The sequence below is a fragment of the Peromyscus eremicus genome, chromosome 12, assembly GCF_949786415.1.
Source record: "Peromyscus eremicus chromosome 12, PerEre_H2_v1, whole genome shotgun sequence".
In the NCBI taxonomy this organism is placed as follows: domain Eukaryota; kingdom Metazoa; phylum Chordata; class Mammalia; order Rodentia; family Cricetidae; genus Peromyscus; species Peromyscus eremicus.
The window spans coordinates 36,959,191-36,978,396 of record NC_081428.1 but is presented as its reverse complement, the minus strand read 5'-3'; the positions used below and the strand labels follow the sequence as shown (position 1 = coordinate 36,978,396).

The following is a 19,206-nucleotide window of genomic DNA, read 5'->3' as shown; positions in this document are numbered from 1 at the left end:
TAAGGCACTCTTTTTCCATCTCACTGTACCATACTTCTTCCACCAAAATAAACTCCTATGTATGGTAAAGATGGATCTATCCATCCCACATTTTGCATTGTATTTTTTCCCCTTGGAGCATACCAGACCCTACCACTGATTCTATGCTTAGTGTCCAGGGAACTTTCTCTCAACAGTTGACACAACATGTGTATTCCTGAGGCTTTCTTTCTAATCTGTATATACATGCCTGTTCTCCTTTCCAGAACTGTGAGACATGGTTAATGTTCCAAGTACTGTTTCTCATATGTACCTATCTCCATTGAGTCAGAAAAGTTCCCAGAGTTGGGAGTTGTAGTTAGTAATTCCAGATAAGAGATTTAGGAAGCATTAACTCCCTGCTGAATCTTAGGGAAAAATATAGGAAAAGGAACAGAGTTTCCAGGGAAAATTACAGCTATTGCATGTGTGACTGACAAAGTAAAACTAAAAACCACCCAAAGAATCACCAATATAATGAGAGAGAAAAGAGCCAGCAAACTGCACGAATTTTGCAAATTCCTATGCTGTCCCGTGGACTACTGGTCATTGCCAAGTGAGAGTCCATTCCACAGGTGCCTTGGCCTGAGGAGTCCCATTGGACAAGTTCTCATATGCTGATCTGAGATTAGGCTGCACAGCGCCCAACAATTATGTTTGGTACTAGAGAGGGAAAGATGAGTTTTCACATAGTGTGTTCTGATACAATATTTTTAAATAAATTTGCATTGTACACATTTATAATATGAACATATCTATTTGATTTGCCAGTATATGTCGATAAAAGCAATATCATATAGTGATAAAATTATTTTTTCAAAAGAACGTAATTTGAAAATATTATAGTGTTATATATTTAAATTATGGACAGCAGTTTATTTTATTAATTTATTGATAAGACATTAGTGATACAACAACAGAAAGCCTTTCTATGTTATGGGAATGACAGTATATTAAGTTCAGTATAGACAACAATTAAAATCAAGGGAACGGTAATTACAGTGTGGTTTTAAAGCAATGCTATTTAAATAACTATGTACTCTGTTCTTAAAAAATATCCTTTTAAGCTCTATTAAAGCCAAAGAGTTGTAGCAATTTCTAGGGGAACAAAATGATTATAACAGTAAAAATACATGTTGTTTCTGGATTTAAATATTTCATTGTTATCCTTGACAAACTAAAATCTAATAAATTTTGGTGGTTATTGAATTCTAACATATGGATCAGGAGGAAAATAATTTAAAGTTTAACTAATCATATAAATAAAAAAAAAACCTTTATTCAACTAAACAATAGGAAAACATTGCCTCATCCTAACAATATTGGCGGGTACACAGCAGATATTTGTCATTTACATATCAGAGTGTACACTATGAGCAGACACCTTGTTCCTAAGACTCATGATGAAGAATACATGCTGAACACTGGAAACTGCACACAAAACATTAGGATACAGGGATAATTAAGAGGAGAAGCAATTCTTTGGAAATTTATCAAACAAGATAGAGTGAGTTTCCAAATATATTAAAATCACTAGAAAAATAATTTTAAGAGAAAAATATATTACACAATCTTATCTAAACTTAAAAGTTAACTGAGCCTTCATTTAAAATATCCCACAATAATCCTACTGGGAAAAGATAACTAAGACAGAAAAATATTTTTCAAAGTAATTCTATGACATTTTCATAAATTAGTCACTAAAATATTTACAGGGAAATTTATTTTTAAAGATCACATTGACCCTATAGATATTTTTAAAAGTACACAACCAAGATTCTTTAGATATGGAAAAATAAAAAATCACATACACTGACCATGAATTTGTATAGTGACATATAATAATCCATGTGAGACATCTAGGAGTTAAACAGAAATCTCAAAACTATACTCATATGTACAATCTATGTGTGATTTCTTCTCATTTGACTTAACCTACCATGACATATTTCAGGGGACAGCTAAGGTAAATTGAACATATCCTCACCTGCTCACTGTAACTAGAGAGGGAGACTTAGACATATTCTGCAAATAATATCAATCAAATATCTTAATTTTTGTCTCGTCAGGGAAATGAGAATGGAGAAGATAAATCACTCTTTGACAACAGTATTCATCCTGGTGGGATTCTCGGATCACCCAGACCTGAAGACCCTTCTATTCCTGGTGTTCTTTGCCATCTATCTGGTGACCATGGTGGGGAATCTCGGACTGGTGGCCTTGATCTACATGGAACGCCGTCTTCACACACCCATGTACATCTTCCTGGGCAACCTGGCTCTCATGGATTCCTGCTGCTCCTGTGCCATCACTCCCAAGATGCTAGAGAATTTCTTTTCTGTGGACAGAAGGATTTCTCTCTATGAATGCATGGCACAGTTCTATTTTCTCTGTTTTGCTGAAACCGCAGACTGCTTTCTTCTAGCAGCAATGGCCTATGACCGCTATGTGGCCATATGTAACCCACTGCAGTACCACACCATGATGTCCAAGAAGCTCTCCATTCAGATGAGTATAGCTACCTTCATAGCCAGCAACCTGCATTCTATGATTCATGTAGGGTGTCTCTTAAGGTTAACTTTCTGTAAATCAAATCATATCGATCACTTCTTCTGCGATATTCTTCCACTCTATAGGCTCTCCTGTACAGATCCTTTTATCAATGAACTAATGATATATATTTTTTCAATGCCAATTCAAGTATTTACCATTGGTACTGTCTTGGTCTCTTATTTCTGCATTCTTTTCACTATTTTCAAGATGAAATCGAAGGATGGGAGAGGAAAAGCATTTTCTACTTGTGCATCCCACTTTTTTTCTGTGTCTATATTCTACATCTGTCTTCTCATGTATATTCGACCATTTGAAGAAGGGAATAAAGATATTCCAGTGGCTGTATTTTATACAATAATAATTCCTTTGTTAAACCCTTTTATTTACAGCCTGAGAAATAAGGAGGTAATAAATGCTGTTAAGAAAGTTATAAACACTTATAATACTTTTAAAAAATCTTCAACTTCTACAGCTCACTAATTATAGTTCATTAAAGTGATTTTATGGATATGAAATATAAAAAAATAAAATTGTTGTACATATAAAGTATTAGTCTCTAAATCATTAGATTTTATTTATTAAACAGCATAGTAATGTAATTCCAAAATAATTTGTTAATTATTCATCTAAATTATATAACCCAAATAAGTCAATATAAATTTAATAACTGTCATATCTACTCTTGTTACCCCCATGGGATTTTCCAATATACTGTTTCAGTACATTAATACCACACACAATCAGATGTTTAAATGTTTAAGAGTATCTTTTGATTAATATTGTCTAGTTAATTGAACAATTTTGTGTGAGTTTTCCATTTTTTGAAACTTTAAATTTCCAGGCAAAAACTGGGTGATTATCATTTTGAAATTGTTCCATTTCTTTCTCCTTCCTTCTGTCATTTCTTACTTTGTCTGTGTAGTTTTTAAAAAGGAACATTGTGATGCTGCAAAACAAATACAACTAATACAGAAAAACTATACCATGAATATAATTGCTAGTTTTTAGTACATATTGTTTTATAAATATAATATGAAATTATTAATAGTTTGAACATCAATAACTTAAAATCATAGATTTTAGCATATTTTCTCAGATTAAGTAAGTTAGTAATTATTCTTTGAGTAGAATAAATTCAATCTGGAAACTTTGTTCCTGACAGTTTTTTATATACTATTAATACTTTCTGGTACATTCCTCCCTCTGGATATGTGGAATCTTGGGTAATGTGCAAATCCTCGAAATAGAATTAGACATTTTCCCAAAGAGGTCTTATAAGTTTTTGGTCTATATTTTCACTATTTATACTGAAAAATAAAAGAAACCATGCACAAAAGTGTACATAAAATCTTCTTTCTTACTTAAATGATCATGTGACTACAGACCTTTTAAACATGAAAGTAACCACTCAATTTTTGATTGAATTTAAGTCCTGCTCCCAAAAAGAAGAAATCCATAACTATCTCCTGGGCCAAGAACCTGTGGATAGACAAGGTCACATGTCCTAAGGGAGTTCCTATTACTATTATTCTACTAGATGGTCATAGTATTAAACAGAGTCCTAATGACTTATTGTTGTACTCACAGATTAATGCGTCTCTCAACTCTCATTGGAGAAGCTGTTATTTGAAGTAGATGTGATTAACACTGTGACTCACACAGAGCCAAAGTACAGAGAATAAGAAATTTTAGAATGTTCAGTCCTAATTAAAACAGCTCTACTGCACCCCTCCTCCCAAGGCTTGGACCACTGTAAGAGAGGGGGTAGGAAGTCTGTAAGAACCAGATATAGTGGGTGACTACAAGGAAACAGTGTCCTCCAGGCACAACAGGGCAGCTATATGAACTTCCAGAGACCATGACAGCATGCACAATCTCCGTGCTAGCTCAGCCCAGACAGAATCCTAGTGTGGAGAAGGGAGGTGTACACGAATTCCCACTCCTAGATGAGAAACTATGCTGATTGGTAGCTGCTGCGGGAGGGAGAGTCAGTTTTCTTTAAAAATGTTGCCTCTGGTAGGTGAACCACACCCCACCGAAGGGCTACAAATCCCAACATAAATAAATTGTGCTTGAATGGTGAACAGAAAGAGAACACATACTGAGCATACCTACCACACTCCAGAACAAGCCTCGTGACCAGGAGTACTTGGCCAAAACAAATTGGACTCCGGGGGTTGTTTTTTCTTCTCTTTTCTTTCTTTCTTTCTTTTCTTTTTTTTTGTGTTAACTTTTTGTTATGTTTGGACATTTTTTTAGTTTACCATCTCTGTGTTTTGGTTTTTTTTTTTTTTTGTATTTTCTTGTTTTGATTTTAATTTGGATGGGTGTTTTATTTCTTGTTTTTTGTTTCCTCTTTGGTCTTCTGCTCCATGTGGGCTGTGGTTGAACCAGGGTTCTCTGCTCAAGTTGGGGGCTGGACTTCTGGCAGCTGTCATGGCCCCTTTTTGAGCAGAGGCTCTCCACCTGAATTGGGAGCTAAGACACAATGATGAGGAGTGGAGGAGGGATTGAGATACTGTTAGAGGCACACCAAAAGAGTAGAGGAGGTCCACATATCTGGAGTTCTGGCAGCTGACATAACCTCTGCTCTAACAGGGAGTATCTGCCTAAATTGGGGTCTGGAGGACAAGGCAAAGAGCAAGGGAAAGGGCATTGGGTATAGTATCAGGTGTGGGGAACCAAAAAAGTGGAGGAGTCCATGGGCAGGCAGCTTACCTGCAGTTCTGGCAGCTGGCATGGTCTCTGGTCCCGCATTACAGTCTCTGCCTGAGTTCTCCTGCCTGTTCTGCTGGCCTGCACTGGAGCAGGGGATGTCTATCCCAGCTGGGGGCTGGTACATAGCAATGGGATTGGGGAGTGGGGAGGACAGGGATAACTAAAGATTGGGTCTGTGGGAACCACTGAGGGGATGAAAGTGTTCCGTACATGGGTGTCTTACCTGTTCTTCTGGCTTGTAGACCTGCCATTGATCAGGGAATGTCTGCTGAAGTTCTCACTCATTAGTTTTAAGGGATGTGGAGATGAGAAAAAATAACAAGGACTTACATGTAAAACATCAAAATGTAGCAGTCCAGTCATCCTTGTTCCACATCTAGTATCCTGTTATGAGTGAGTACATACCATGTTTGTCTTTCTGAGTCTGGGCTACCTCACTCAGGATGATTTTTTCTAGATCCATCCATTTGTCTGCAAACCTCATGATGTCATTGTTTTTCTCTGCTGAGTAGTATTCCATTGTGTATATGTACCACATTTTGTTTATCCATTCTTCAGTTGAAGGGCATCTAGGTTGTTTCCATGTTCTGGCTATTACAAACAACGCTGATGTGAACATAGCTGAACAAGTGCTCTTGTGGCTACTCACATCACCAGGCAGACTACCTGGAAAACAGGACCCCAAGAAAGACACAGGGATCGCCCAACGACAGAGAAATGGAATGAGATCTACATGAACAGCCTGGACATGAGTGGGGGTAGTGAAGGGCGAGGGTCGAGGGAAAGAGAGCTTGGGTGAGTGGGAGATCCCAGCTGGATCAACAACAGAGAGGGAGAACAAGGAATAGGAGACCATGGTAAATGAAGACCACATGAGAATAGGAAGAAACAAAGTGCTAGAGAGGCCCACAGAAATCCACAAAGATACCCCCACAACAGACTGCTGGCAATGGTCGAGAGACAGTCCGAACTGACCTACTCTGGTGATGGGATGGCCAAACACCCTAATTGTCGTGCTAGAAACCTCATCCAACTACTGAGGGATCTGGATGTAGAGATCCATGACTAGGCCCCAGGTGGATCTCTGGGAGTACAATTAGCGAGAATGAGGAGGGTTTATATGAGCGAGAATTGTTGAGACCAAGGTCGGATAAAGCACAGAGACAAATAGCCAAACAAACGGAAACACATGAAATATGAACCAATGGCTGAGGGGTCACCAACTGGATCAGGCCCTCTGAGTGGGTGAGACAGTTGATTGGCCTGATCTGTTTGGGAGGCATCCAGGCAGTGGGACCGGGTCCTGTGCTCATTGCATGAGTTGGCTGTTTGAAACCTGGGGCCTATGCAGGGTCCCTTGGCTCGGCATGGGAGGAGGGGACTGGACCTACCTGGACTGAGTCCACCAGGTTGATCTCAGTCTGTGGGGAAGGCTTTGCCCTGGAGGTGATTGGAATGGGGGGCGGGCTGGGGGGAAGGTGAGGGGGGCGGGAGGGGGGAGAACAAGGGAATCTGTGGCTGATATGTAGAACTGAATTGTATTGCAAAATAAAAATTAAAAAAAAAAACAACAAACCACAAAAAAAAACATCAAAATGTGTTTTTCCCTGTTTTCAAGAAACTTACTGAGCATTTTATAATTGTATCTCCCTAGCAATATCTTATTTGCTGATAACTTATTTCATTAAAATCTACTTTTTTATGATAAATATTCTAGTAAATATCAATGTATTAATGATTTCCTTTTCCTATTGCCTTCATTTCTAGATGACCAAGACCATTTATTTCCTATACTGCCATTTATTTTTTTCTACCTTGCTCACACACACATCACCTGATACTATATGAATAAAGTCTTGGTGCAGGGAGGAGGGGACTGGACTTGCCTCAACTGAATCTACCAGGCTGGGCTGACTCCTCAGGGGAGACCTTGCCTTGGAGGAGGTGGGAATGGGGGATGGATTAGGGGAAAGGCTTGGGGTGGGAGGAGGGAGAACAGGGGACTCTGTGGCTGATATGTAAAATTAAATTAATTATAAAATAAAAATATTTTAAAAAAGAAGTTCAAAACATCTAAAGGCACCCTTTTCACTCCTCATGGAAATAAACTGAGTTAAGAGCATTCTCTCCTCTCCTCTCTCTCTCTTTTCTGTCACTCTTCCTCTCTTTTTGATATATTTGTTTTCCCTTATACTTGATAAAAGAGAAAAATTATACCCATTATACCAATTCTCAATAATTCTGGAAGGAACTTCAAAATGCTAGTAGATTTTCACCTGATCACCTAAACAGAAACCTATATTGTTTATCACAATATAAATACTTTTTTAAAGTCACTGTATTAGTTACTTTCTTGTTGCTGTGGTCAAATACCATAACCAAAAGCAAACTGTTAAAAAATGAGTTTACTTTGGCTTATGTTTTCATATGGCTAGAGTACGTAATGATGGGGACAGGACAGTAACAGGCAGCTGGAGCAGGAAAGGGGCTGATTACAATTCATCAGCACACCAGGAAACACAATAAACTGGAAAAGGATAATGCTATCTCTCAAAACCCACTTCAATCAAAATTCCAATTCTAAAGTTCCATAACATCCATAAACAGCATCACCACCTGGGGGCCTGTAAACAATGGAGACATGTAACTGCAAATACACGAACTACTGAGGGACATTTGTCATTCAAACCAACACTGGCTACCCCCTGACTCCCATGGGGTAATGGCTATTGTATGATATAGAATGCATTTATTCCAGTTTTAAAGTCCCTGCAGTCTTTAACTGTGTCAAAAGTCCAAAGTCCAAAGTCTTTTTTGAGATTTAAGGCAATTTCTTAACTATGACCCCTATAAAATAAGAAGGCAAGTTGTACACTTCCAATACACATTGTCACAGAATATACATTCCCATTCCAAAGGAATGAGTGGAGGGTATAGTGATGAAATGGTGGGCCAAAGCGGTGCAGAAACCCAGGAGGGCAAGCAGAAATCCTTTAGCTCAATGTCTAGTGTCTGAGGATTCAGCTTTAAAAGGCTTAGATGACTCTGACAATCTAAATTCTCTGCCTTCAAAAGTGCATTTCTCTTGGACCAGTTACACTCTTATACAGCTCTCCTTGACAGATTTCTCACGGCTCTGGCATCTCCAGCACCTCGAGCCTCCAGTGCAGTTCAGTCTTCACTTCCACAGCTTCATGCAGAAGCCACCCCAGAGTTCTGGCCTCTCAGGGCCCTTTTGAAACAATTCCAGTCCTGTCATACATTGCCTGTCCTCACGTACCTCTAACACCCTGGGAGAAGAATCCATGCTTCCCCTCACACACCCTTGTAATTTTCATGCCCCCAAAACCATGTACCATGTAGATGAAAGTGCCAAGTTCCAAGTTTGTCTGCCTGCCTAAGATGAACTCTCGCCCCCTTGAATCTTATTAGCTGCAGCTTTTGTATGTAGTTCCTTTCTAGGAGTAGAAAACCATTAGGCATTGTTTCAAAATTTGGAAATTTAGCTGGGTATGGTATTGACTCCCGTGTACCTTTCTTATTGTTTCAAGGCAGAGCAAGAGGCCTCTCCTTATGGGCAACAATCTTTTAACAATTACAACCTCACTTTTTCCTTATGCCTTGGCTGTAATATTAAGCTCCTAGTGTTCTTTTGCTCTCCAAACTACATTTTCTATTTCTTTTTGCTTTAATTGTTTTCTTCCATTTTATTCCTGTATAAGACTAATCAGAAATAACAACTCCACAACTCTACATCATGCTGTCTTGATATCTCCTTCACTATATAAACTAGTCCATTACTTTTAAACTCAGCCTCATATAAATTCTCAAGATATGGGCAGAAAAAACAAATATTTTGCTAAAATACAATACAAACTGTCTCTAGCCCAGTTGCTAATACAGTGTTTACTTCTCTCTGAAATTTCATGAGCCAGGCCCCATAGAACACATTATTCTCATCACTACTGTCTTTCAGGCTGTAGACCTCACAGCCTAAGTTAATAATATACTTCAAATCACTTAGATTTAAGACTGCTATCCTAAAGAGTACTTAGCCTGTTTGTTTAACCTTCCTATAAGAAAAAAATGTAACAAACAACTTTACTTGCCTTGTATCTTCTATATATTCATAGTTATATCTTAAAGTATGTACTCTTCCACACCACTACCCAGAATAATGCATGTATATCATTCATTGAAAGCAGCAAATGCAAAGGTTGAAAGCAAAGTTCTAAAATCCACCACAAAGGTTGAACTCAACATTTATGGATATTCAGTGATAAAAATGATGTTTGTAGGCCGGGCAGTGGTGGCGCACACCTTTAATCCCAGCACTCAGGAGGCAGAGCCAGGCGGATCACTGTGAGTTCGAGGCCAGCCTGGGCTACCAAGTGAGTTCCAGGAAAGGCACAAAGCTACACAGAGAAAGGAAAGGCACAAAGCTACACAGAGAAACCCTGTCTCGAAAAATCAAAAAAAAAATGATGTTTGTAGAATTGTTTATTCTTTGGGTCATTTGGGATCAGTTGGAACCACTCACTTCTAAAATTCTGTTAACAATTTCTATAAAATATTCCTTCCCTTCCTTTTACTGTGTGATATCTTTTCACACTGTCAAATAATGAAGAGAGCAGAGTCCTTTGCTAGGGACAGACAGACACAGACACACATAGTCACAGACATACACAATTACACAGAAGGACACATATAGTCAATTCAAACTCATACAAAGGACAGACAGAGGAGTGAAGACATGGGGAGTGTGAAAGAGAGATTTCAGATCTGGACTTGCTCTTGATTGAATGAATCCAAGGGGGCAGTGCTTGTAACTCTTTTTATAATGTGATAGTGTTGCATTATTGGTGACTAAAGGTTAATCACTAATTTGGTAAACCCATGCACCAGGATCATACCATAATCTGCTAATCTGTGCTTAGAGCATCCCACCACTTTTCTATTCAAAACTTTCAAAGTCTTCCATATTCTTCCCAAAATACAGATGGTCAGGTTCTTCACATGGATCCCTCACTTCTGGCACCATCTTCTGTGTTCATGACTTATCTGCTGTGATAAAACACCATGACTAAAAGAAATCTATGGAAGAAATGGTTTTCCTTGGCTTGCTGTTCCAAAAGATCATATACCATAATGACTTGGATGTCATGGTAACAGGCAACTGAAGCAGGAAGCTGACTGATCACATTTTGTCAGCCTACCAGGAAACAGAGAGAACCAACTGGAAGTAGGGCAAGACAATAAACTCTCAAAACTCATCTCCAGTGATGTGCTTCTTCCATCAAGTCTGTTGTACTAGAAATTACATACTATCATCAAACAGCAACACCAGCTGGGTATCAAATGCTTACATACATGAGCATTTGGGGGGATATTGTTTGTTCAAACACCAACATTTTAGGGATTTTATTAGACAAATCAAGTTAAGCCATAAGTAATTATTGCAAAGTTTATTTAGACAGAGTCAAAGAAAGACAAGAAAAGTAAAATTCAAAATTATTTGGACATTTCTTAATAGAACAAACAACTTACACAGGCAAAAAATGTGGCATTTTTAATGTTAAATTAAAAAATAGATAACTGTGTAAGGTCTAAGCCTTTTTCTTTAACAAGTTTTTCAAGGAATCAATGACTTGTTTGTTTCTCAAGCTATAAATAATTGGGTTTAACACAGGAATTATGACTGTGTAAAGCACAGAGTCTATGATATCTTGATCATTTGCTTCTTGAGATGGAGGAAGGACATACATGAAGAGAAGAGGCCCATAGTATAAAGACACAGATAAGAGATGGGCGCCGCAGGTTGAGAAAGCCTTCCTTATGCCTCGGACAGACTTCCTTTGCAAAATTGTAAACAGCACTAGTGTATACGACACAAGAACAATCACAATGGTGAAGGCTTGAATTAAACCAGCTAAAACAAATACCAGCTGAAAATTAAGAGTAGAATCAGTACAGGAAATCTTTAACAGTGGAATAATGTCACAGTAAAAGTGATGTACTATGTTGGAATTGCAGAAGGTTAATAGAAACAAAAATCCCTCATGTATTGAAGCATGAAGAATTCCTCCTACAAAAGATAAGACTATTAAACATATGCATAGTCTACTAGTCATAATCGTTGGATAAAGTAAAGGTTTGCATATGGCTACATAGCGATCATAAGCCATCGCTGCCAACAGGAAACATTCTACAGTAACAAAGACTGCAAAGGAAAAAAATTGGATCATGCATTCAGAGAAGGAAATCATCTTACTCAGCTGTAAAAAATTGAGTAACATCTTTGGTGTCACTGTGGATGATAGACAAGCATCCACGAAGGCCAGATGACCAAGGAAGAAGTACATGGGGATGTGTAAGTGAGGGTCATTCCAGATAAGAGTGATTAGACCAAGGTTCCCTATAATAGTGATGAGATAGATCACGAGGAATAACATGAAAAGGGGCACCTGTAGTCTTGGAGAGCCCGTGAGTCCTGTAAGAACAAAATCTGTCAGCAAAGTTAAATTTTTCATTTCTGAGTCCTCACTGTGTATCCCCTGAAATGAAACACATGAAAAGTAATGTTTACTAGGATTCATAAATCAAATATAAGAGAGTACATTTAATATAAAATAATAACCATATCAATATAACATTTTAATTTAATTTCCTATTACTTCAATTCACAGAATGCATTTGGTGAAATTAAAAAACTGAAATATGCAATAATTTTAAATATAAAAATGTGATGAAATAATATGATTTAAAAAAATGTTGCTCATATAATTAAAATGTAGGTGAAATGGCCAGCCAATATGGGAAATGACAATGTGAATAATGATTAGGATAAAAGATCAGTCCTAAAATTTTTAGACTACCAAATTAATTGCTTTTCATATATTCAGTGTGGGCATAAGATTCAGTAAAGAAGAGAAGCACAACTTCCTTCCCAGGTTAATGCCAATAAAATGAATTTGATTGTTGGGTAGTGATGGCACACGCCTTTAATCCCAGCACTTGGGAGGCAGAACTAGGGTGATTTCAGTGAGTTCGAGGCCAGCCTGGTCTACAGAAAGAGATCCAGGACAGGCACCAAAACTACACAGAGAAACCTTGTCTCAAAAAAACCAAAAAAGAAAAAAAATGAAATTGATCATGTAGACACATTTACAACTTTGCAATATGAGCAACCTCTGAACATCCAGGTAATGTTTCCATCATAACATGACTAGAGTATTGATAAGCTATGGATAGTTAGGACATTACGTGGACCATGAAGATAATATACAAAAAGCAGTTGAAGGAAGCTATGTGAAGGAAGTTTTATTATATTATTAATTTATGACCCATTTTCTACTTCATGGATCTTGACTACAGACAGGTATTTGTCTTATAGATTTGTTCACTCAATCCCACACAACTTAGATTTTGTTATAGAGAAATGGAAATGAAAACATGTAGTCAAAAAGACCTCCAAGTAAAAATGTGGAGAATCCAGCCCCTGTACACTGTAACTTCCAGAGTGACAATCTGCAAGAGTAATAACCCCCTTCATCTATGAAGAGTTGGGGGTGTGATGTTTCCCCTTGACTGACTTCTTGAATCCTTTCAGTCTTTTCATGTCATCCAGCAGCATCCTAACAATTTCTGTAAGATGTTCGAGTAGAATGAAAGGAAAAATAAGAAAGGAAACCCTAGGCCAATGCCATACATATGGCAATCCCCTCACTCAAATAATGTAGAATGAAAATCATGCCTGAAGCATATAGCAATATCTTTGTCAAAAATTTGCGTTAAAAAATAATCAGAAAAGCATACTAAGCGAAGTTCAACTAAAAAGTTGAAGATTGTGACCCTAAAGACAAGACAGATATTAAGAATTACCAAAGACAGAAGGCAATACCAATACTCCAGTAGGATAAGCAATAGAGATCCTGATTGCTAAAACTAAGAAACTTATGGGCATTGCTGAGAATGGTTTCCTGAATGTGAAAAAGAATATGTCGAAGAGTAACGGGAACTGAGTGGCAATAGGAATTTCACAGTAAAGAAAGATGCTCTGGAAGAGCCAAAGATAGTGGGAGGGTGGACAGTTTTTTTGTCCATTCATAATTTATAACCTGCTGCTTGTGGAACTTGTTTGATAGATACATCATAGGGGAAAATGAAAATTAAGAGGAGAAAAAGTACAGGAAAGGAACTTAGGAGGCATGAAAAAAGAATAAAAAGCAGGACGAGAAGAAGAGTCCCAGAAAACATACAATGAACAAAGTGTGAAGTCACGAGATTGGGCTACAGAGAAAGAATGGAAGCTAAATGAGGGGCAGGTTCCCATGCCTAGCTGAATGTCTGTCTTCTCCCTGGTGTTCATTGATTACTTGATTACTGCCAGTTCTGAGTGTTTTTTATTTCCCTTCTGAATAATATGAAAATACATTTATTTTCTTATAAATATGTACTTGCAAATGTTACCGGTTTTAAATTTAATACCACAAATTTTTTCCTGTGGGAACATAGATACATGTTCTACTGATAGTTCTTTGCATATTTAAATCTTACTTCATGGTTGTTATGACTGAAGTTAGAACTAATTTTTCTCCAGTTATTGTTCTAGCTTTATTTAATAGCGTTTTCATCTCTATTAGTTTAATGTTTCCTGGCAGAATAAAGTGGTACCAAACATCTAATCTTTATACAAGTGATACATAAAATTCAATATTTTCAGTGATTAAATGAATTAGTCTATAAAATGTGTTTTTCAGGCAATCACAAATGTTCATATTTATATATCAATATGTATGACTTCATGAAGCATATATCCTCTATTTTGTCTTTCCTCCATATGTTCATCATTCTATATGTGTATATATTCAAATAAATCATCTCAGAAGAATATGACTATACAGAGGAATTAATATTTATGTAATCAGCCTTAAAAATTTTAATTAGAAAAAATGATTAAACAGACAGAATAACCATTTTTACTGTAATTATCAGAAGAAATTCATAAATAAAAACAATTATCACTTAGGTCTTTAAAATCAATGTTTTAGTTCACCAGAACTAAATTTACTTTTAAATGTATAACAAAACATCACAAGCAAAACCAGTTATTGTTAAACTATTTTGTTTTTCTCTATTCTATTTTCTTTTCGTTATGTGTTTTCATTTTCATCTTTCCATAACAAAATCTAAATTGCGTGGAATTGAGTGAACAAATCTATAAGACAAACATCTGTCTGTAGTCAAGATCTATAAAGTAGAAAATAGGTCACAAATTAATAATATAATGGCATATATTCTTTTAAAAATCTTCTTTCACATAGCTTCTTCAAATGCTTTTTGTATAGTCAGGTGTATGTTCCACACAATGTCCTCAACTAAACATACCTTATCAATACTCTAGTCAAGTTGCTTTTATTTTATTATATACCAAGCAGGAACCTGGTAAGTTAAGTATAAAACAACTTCAATTTAACCAGCATTTAACTCTTAAAAGAACAGATACATATTATTTCAGAAATCATTTCTCTCTTACCTATATTGTGAAACATGTTGTAGAGGTCTTTAAGAGTTGTTGGGATTTTGGAAGCAGTAAAGAACACAGCAGTGCAGGGTTGTGGGAAGGCTGGTAGCAATTCTTAAGTCAGTGCTTCGTTTTGGAGGTTTTATTCCATAAACACACACAAAAAAAATGTTGTCCATATATTTTCTTTTGAGTTGAGGTTAACTAACTGTAGCCCTGAGAGGACAATTGAAACTCTCACATGAGATCACAAGCATTCCCTGATGACAAAGGGCAGCTGCTGTGCTGGGCAATGTGGATTGGACACAGCAGAGAAGTCAAATCGCTCCATGGGGCACCACAAACTTTTACTTTACATGATTGTGAATATCAACTCACTGTACCCAAACCTAACTTGAAAAATTGGAATTATCTTTTATAGTACTATTTCTGATCACAAGTGACACTTCTGACAGGTTTAGTCAAATAGATTTTTAGGTCAGTATAGAAATGATATGTTAATAATGGTATCTATTAGAGGGAAAGAACCTTCTCAGCTGCTGTTGAGCCTGTCTTGAGTCTAGGATCCTAGAAATCTTGATGTTCTCCAAAGCAATCTTGATCTTTCAGGTTTGGGGCTGGTAAATTCAAGGAATGAAAATCAGAGACCAAAGAAGTGTGCTGCAGACAGAAGTTTATTAATTCATATTTGTAGTTGAGAATTCAAGAGGGAAGTAAGAGAGGAAGAGCAAGAGAGAAAAAGAGTGAGGGAGTCAAAGAGAAAGAAAAGAAGGAGGGGTGGGGAGGGAGGGAAGAAGGGAGTGGAAGGATAGGAGTGGGGGAGAGGGACAGAGATAGAGACAGGGACAAAGACAGAGCCATCTCTCTTAAGGGGGAAGCTAACATACTGCATCCAGTACTTTCTAGAGTCAAGAAGGAAGTTATACTAAATATAATAAATAGAGTCAAGAAACCACAGAAGTTATACTAAATATAATATATACGATATAGGCTTCATTTGTTCTTGTTACACTGGCCCATTTGAGAAGTAATGGAAAAGTCACTGCTTTTGTGCACAGCTCAGAAACTAACAGTAGAACGAGCCTAACCTGCTTTACCTACTGTTCTAACACTGCGATGCAGCAACTCTGCTACTACAAGAGGCAACAGCTGACAGAGGCACTGTTTGCGGTAATTTACAAGTCTCTATAAATAAATTACAGGCTAGGTCCTGAGGACTCTGAAGCAAAGCCTTGAAATCCTTCATAGGCATGCTCAGCTTTTGATATCACGTTCACTCATAATGGGCATTCACAGAGCCTAAATGTACAACCTCAAGTAACCATGTGACCACGTGAGTCCCCTCATAAATCAGGGGTTATCTGATGTGCAAGACATTAGCTGGATACCATAATAAGGTGTTAAATCTAGGCAAAAGGATATTTAGTTTACTGGTATTGATTATGTAAATATCTGTCAACATTTGCATAAGAGACTGGCAATGTTTTGAGGCATTTGTAAATGGTATTGCTCCCATGATTTCTCTTTCTTTCTTGGTTTATAGAGGCATCCTTATTATTACTATTACATAATATTTAATAAATAATAATAATTATTAAGGGCCTTTAAGTGGAGTTACCCTATAATGGGGTGGCAAGACTCCTACTAGACATCACAGGCTAGCAGCTAAAATGCCCAGTACCAGAAATAGGTTTCCTCTTTTGGAGTTGCTGACCAGTGAGATCCCATAGATCCACAAAGATTACAGCTACTGAAATGGCCCCTGGATGACACCGAAACACGATGGTAAGATCCTGCTGCTGAAAATACCGCATATTTGAATCACAGAACATGGAGAAATCAAACTGGTACTCATTTGGATGCTTCATCTCTCCTAGATAGCTTTCGTAGTGCTAAAAGTGTGACATACGCTACTGTAGGAGAAAAATAATCATTAGTCTTGACTAAGTAACCTTTGTAATTACAATTATAGCAAACATAGTAAGACATACACACTTGTTCAATAGTGGCATGAATCACCTTTTTATTGTTCTTGAGGCACAGTCCATATGCTGAAACTCACACCTGGCATTATTATCATGTACCAAGTACCTATGGCTAGTCATATCACAGGTCCTAGGTGGAGAATCTACCACTACTACTGTCCTAAATATGCACTGTATTAAACTGAGTCCTAGTGACATTTTTATATCTGTAGATTAGTGCATCTCTCAATCCTCAGTAAAGGAACGTCTTTTTGCAGTAGAAGGCAATTACCATAAACCCCCAACTGGATAAAGTGAAGAGAATAAGGGACTGCATATTTTTCACCCTAAACAGGGTATCTATATCATACCCTGTCCTCCCAGTTCTCAGGGATCATTGCAGAAGAGGGGGTAGAAAGATTAAAGAGCCAGAGGTGGTGAATGACTTCAAGGTAAAAGTGTTTTCTGAACACAAATAAGTTGCACATAGAATCTCACAGCAGTTTGGATGTTCCTTTTCTGGGGCTCTGAGAGTTCTATTAAGGATTACAAGACCTGCTTGTTGTTGGTTGTTTTATTACTTTTTGTTCTTTGTATCTTTGAGGGACCAACACCCAGCTCCTAAATAAATTATAAAGTCTTATTCTTTCTTATGAATGCCCAGACTTAGCTTGGCTTGTTTCTTGACGCGAACCAATGAGCAAACTGTGCTATAAAAGTTGCCTTAAATATAAAGCGAGTGCTTTAACGGCTTGTTTCTTATCAGCTTTTCTTAAGATACCCTGGCTACCTTTTGCCTCTGGGCTTTTACATTTTTCTATTCCATATTCCTTTCTTTGATTCTTACTCTGTGGCTTACTGTGCTGCTGGAGGGCCAGCCACTAGCTCCCTCTTCTCCTCCTTTTTCTTGCTCCTTGATACCTCTTCCCAAATTTCTCCTCCTATTTATTCTCTCTGTCTGCCAGCTCCACCTATTTCTGTCTCCTGCCTCACTATTGACCGTTCAGCTCTTTATTAAACCAATAAGATGTTTTAGGCAGGCAAAGTAACACAGCTTCACAGAGTTAAACAAATGTAACATCTTTGCATCATTAAACGAATATTCCACAGCATAAACCAGTGTAATACACTTTAAACGAATATTCTACAACACCTGCTCTAATCTTCTGAATCCAAATTAAAGACAATAATGCTAAGTTAAAATATGGTTTTTATTATTCAATATTCATGATCAAATGACTACTTGCTATATTTTAAAATAATCTACATACAAAGAGCCACACCTAATTATAAGAGGAACATCATTTTATCAGTGTATGCTACTTTGAAGACTAAAGATAAGTTGACTGGAAGCATCTACTCCAACCCAGCAGTCTTTCTGCACTCATTACATGATTAAGAGGAGCAATATATCCTTACTTCATTCTGTGTATTTTTTTCTTGAAGATTCGTTTTAATTTCACAAATCCTTCTTTAAAGCTTCTTGTCTACAAACTACCATGCTGTGTATTGCAAAAGGCAAAAAATGTGATAAGATTTTAACTGTAATGTAAACAAATTTGTAGTCAAAATTCAATATTATACAATGTCAAATGTGATCTAAGAACAATAAATAAGCTCTCAAAGTCTTTATTATTATTGTCTGAGATTATACTAAATGCTACAAAATTCATCAAATTGGTTATTTCTTTTTTATATTTTTATTTTATAATTAATTTAATTTTACATATCAGCCATGGATTCCCCTGTCCTCCCTCTTCTGACTCCCCAGCCTTCTCCCCAACCCACCCCCCCATTCCCACCTCCTCCAAGGCAAGGTCTCCCCTGGGGAGTCAGCCCAGCCTGGTAGATTCAGTTGAGGCAGGTTCAGTCCCCTCCTCCCTGCACCAAGGCTGAGCAGAGTGTCTCAGCATAGGCCCTAGGTTCCAAAAAGCCAGCTACACCAAGGACAGGTCCGGATCCCACTGCCTGGGGGCCTCCTAAACACTTCAAGCTCATCAACTGTCTTACTTATCCAGAGGGCCTGGTCCAGTTACATGGGGGCTCCTCAGCTATTGGTTCACAGTATATGTGTTTCCAATAGTTTGGCAATTTGTCCCTGTGCTTTTTCCAATCATGGTCTCAATATCTCTTGCTCATATAATCCCTCTTCTCTCTCACTGATTGGACTCCTGGAGCTCGACCTGCGGTTTGGCTGTGGATCTCTGCATCTGCTTCCATCAGTCACTGGATGAGAGTTCTATCATGACAGCCAGGGTGTTTGGCCATCTGATCACCAAAGTAGGTCAGCTCGGGCTTTCTCTCGACCATTGCCAGTAGTCTATTGTGGAGGTATCTTTGTGGATTTCTGGGGAACTCTTTAGAACTCTGCTTCTTCCTATTCCCATGGGGTCTTCATTTATCATGGTATTTCTTTCCTTGTTCTTCCAC

At 37.6% G+C, this 19,206-nt stretch overlaps 2 protein-coding genes across 2 annotated transcripts; one reads left to right on the top strand and one right to left on the bottom strand.

The window, feature by feature from the left end:
• The first annotated feature begins 2,097 nt into the window (after positions 1 to 2,097).
• On the top strand, positions 2,098 to 9,152 carry LOC131922708 (olfactory receptor Olfr180). The gene is made up of 2 exons (XM_059277548.1): positions 2,098 to 3,002; positions 9,131 to 9,152. Exons 1-2 carry the CDS (start codon positions 2,098 to 2,100, stop codon positions 9,150 to 9,152), a joined length of 927 nt encoding a protein of 308 aa, XP_059133531.1.
• Positions 9,153 to 10,895: 1,743 nt separating this feature from the next.
• On the bottom strand, positions 10,896 to 11,819 carry LOC131922534 (olfactory receptor 5H2-like). The gene has a single exon (XM_059277345.1). It carries the CDS (start codon positions 11,817 to 11,819, stop codon positions 10,896 to 10,898), a length of 924 nt encoding a protein of 307 aa, XP_059133328.1.
• Positions 11,820 to 19,206: the final 7,387 nt, after the last annotated feature.

Excerpts from the sequence above, each read along its gene's own strand:
- LOC131922708 (XM_059277548.1), top strand. The coding sequence starts at position 2,098 with ATGGAGAAGATAAATCACTCTTTGACAACAGTATTCATCCTGGTGGGA. Across the intron at positions 3,003-9,130 it reads AATGCTGTTAAGAAAGTTAT|GAAAAAACAAATATTTTGCT; the intron begins AAACACTTATAA and ends AAGATATGGGCA.
- LOC131922534 (XM_059277345.1), bottom strand. The coding sequence starts at position 11,819 with ATGAAAAATTTAACTTTGCTGACAGATTTTGTTCTTACAGGACTCACG.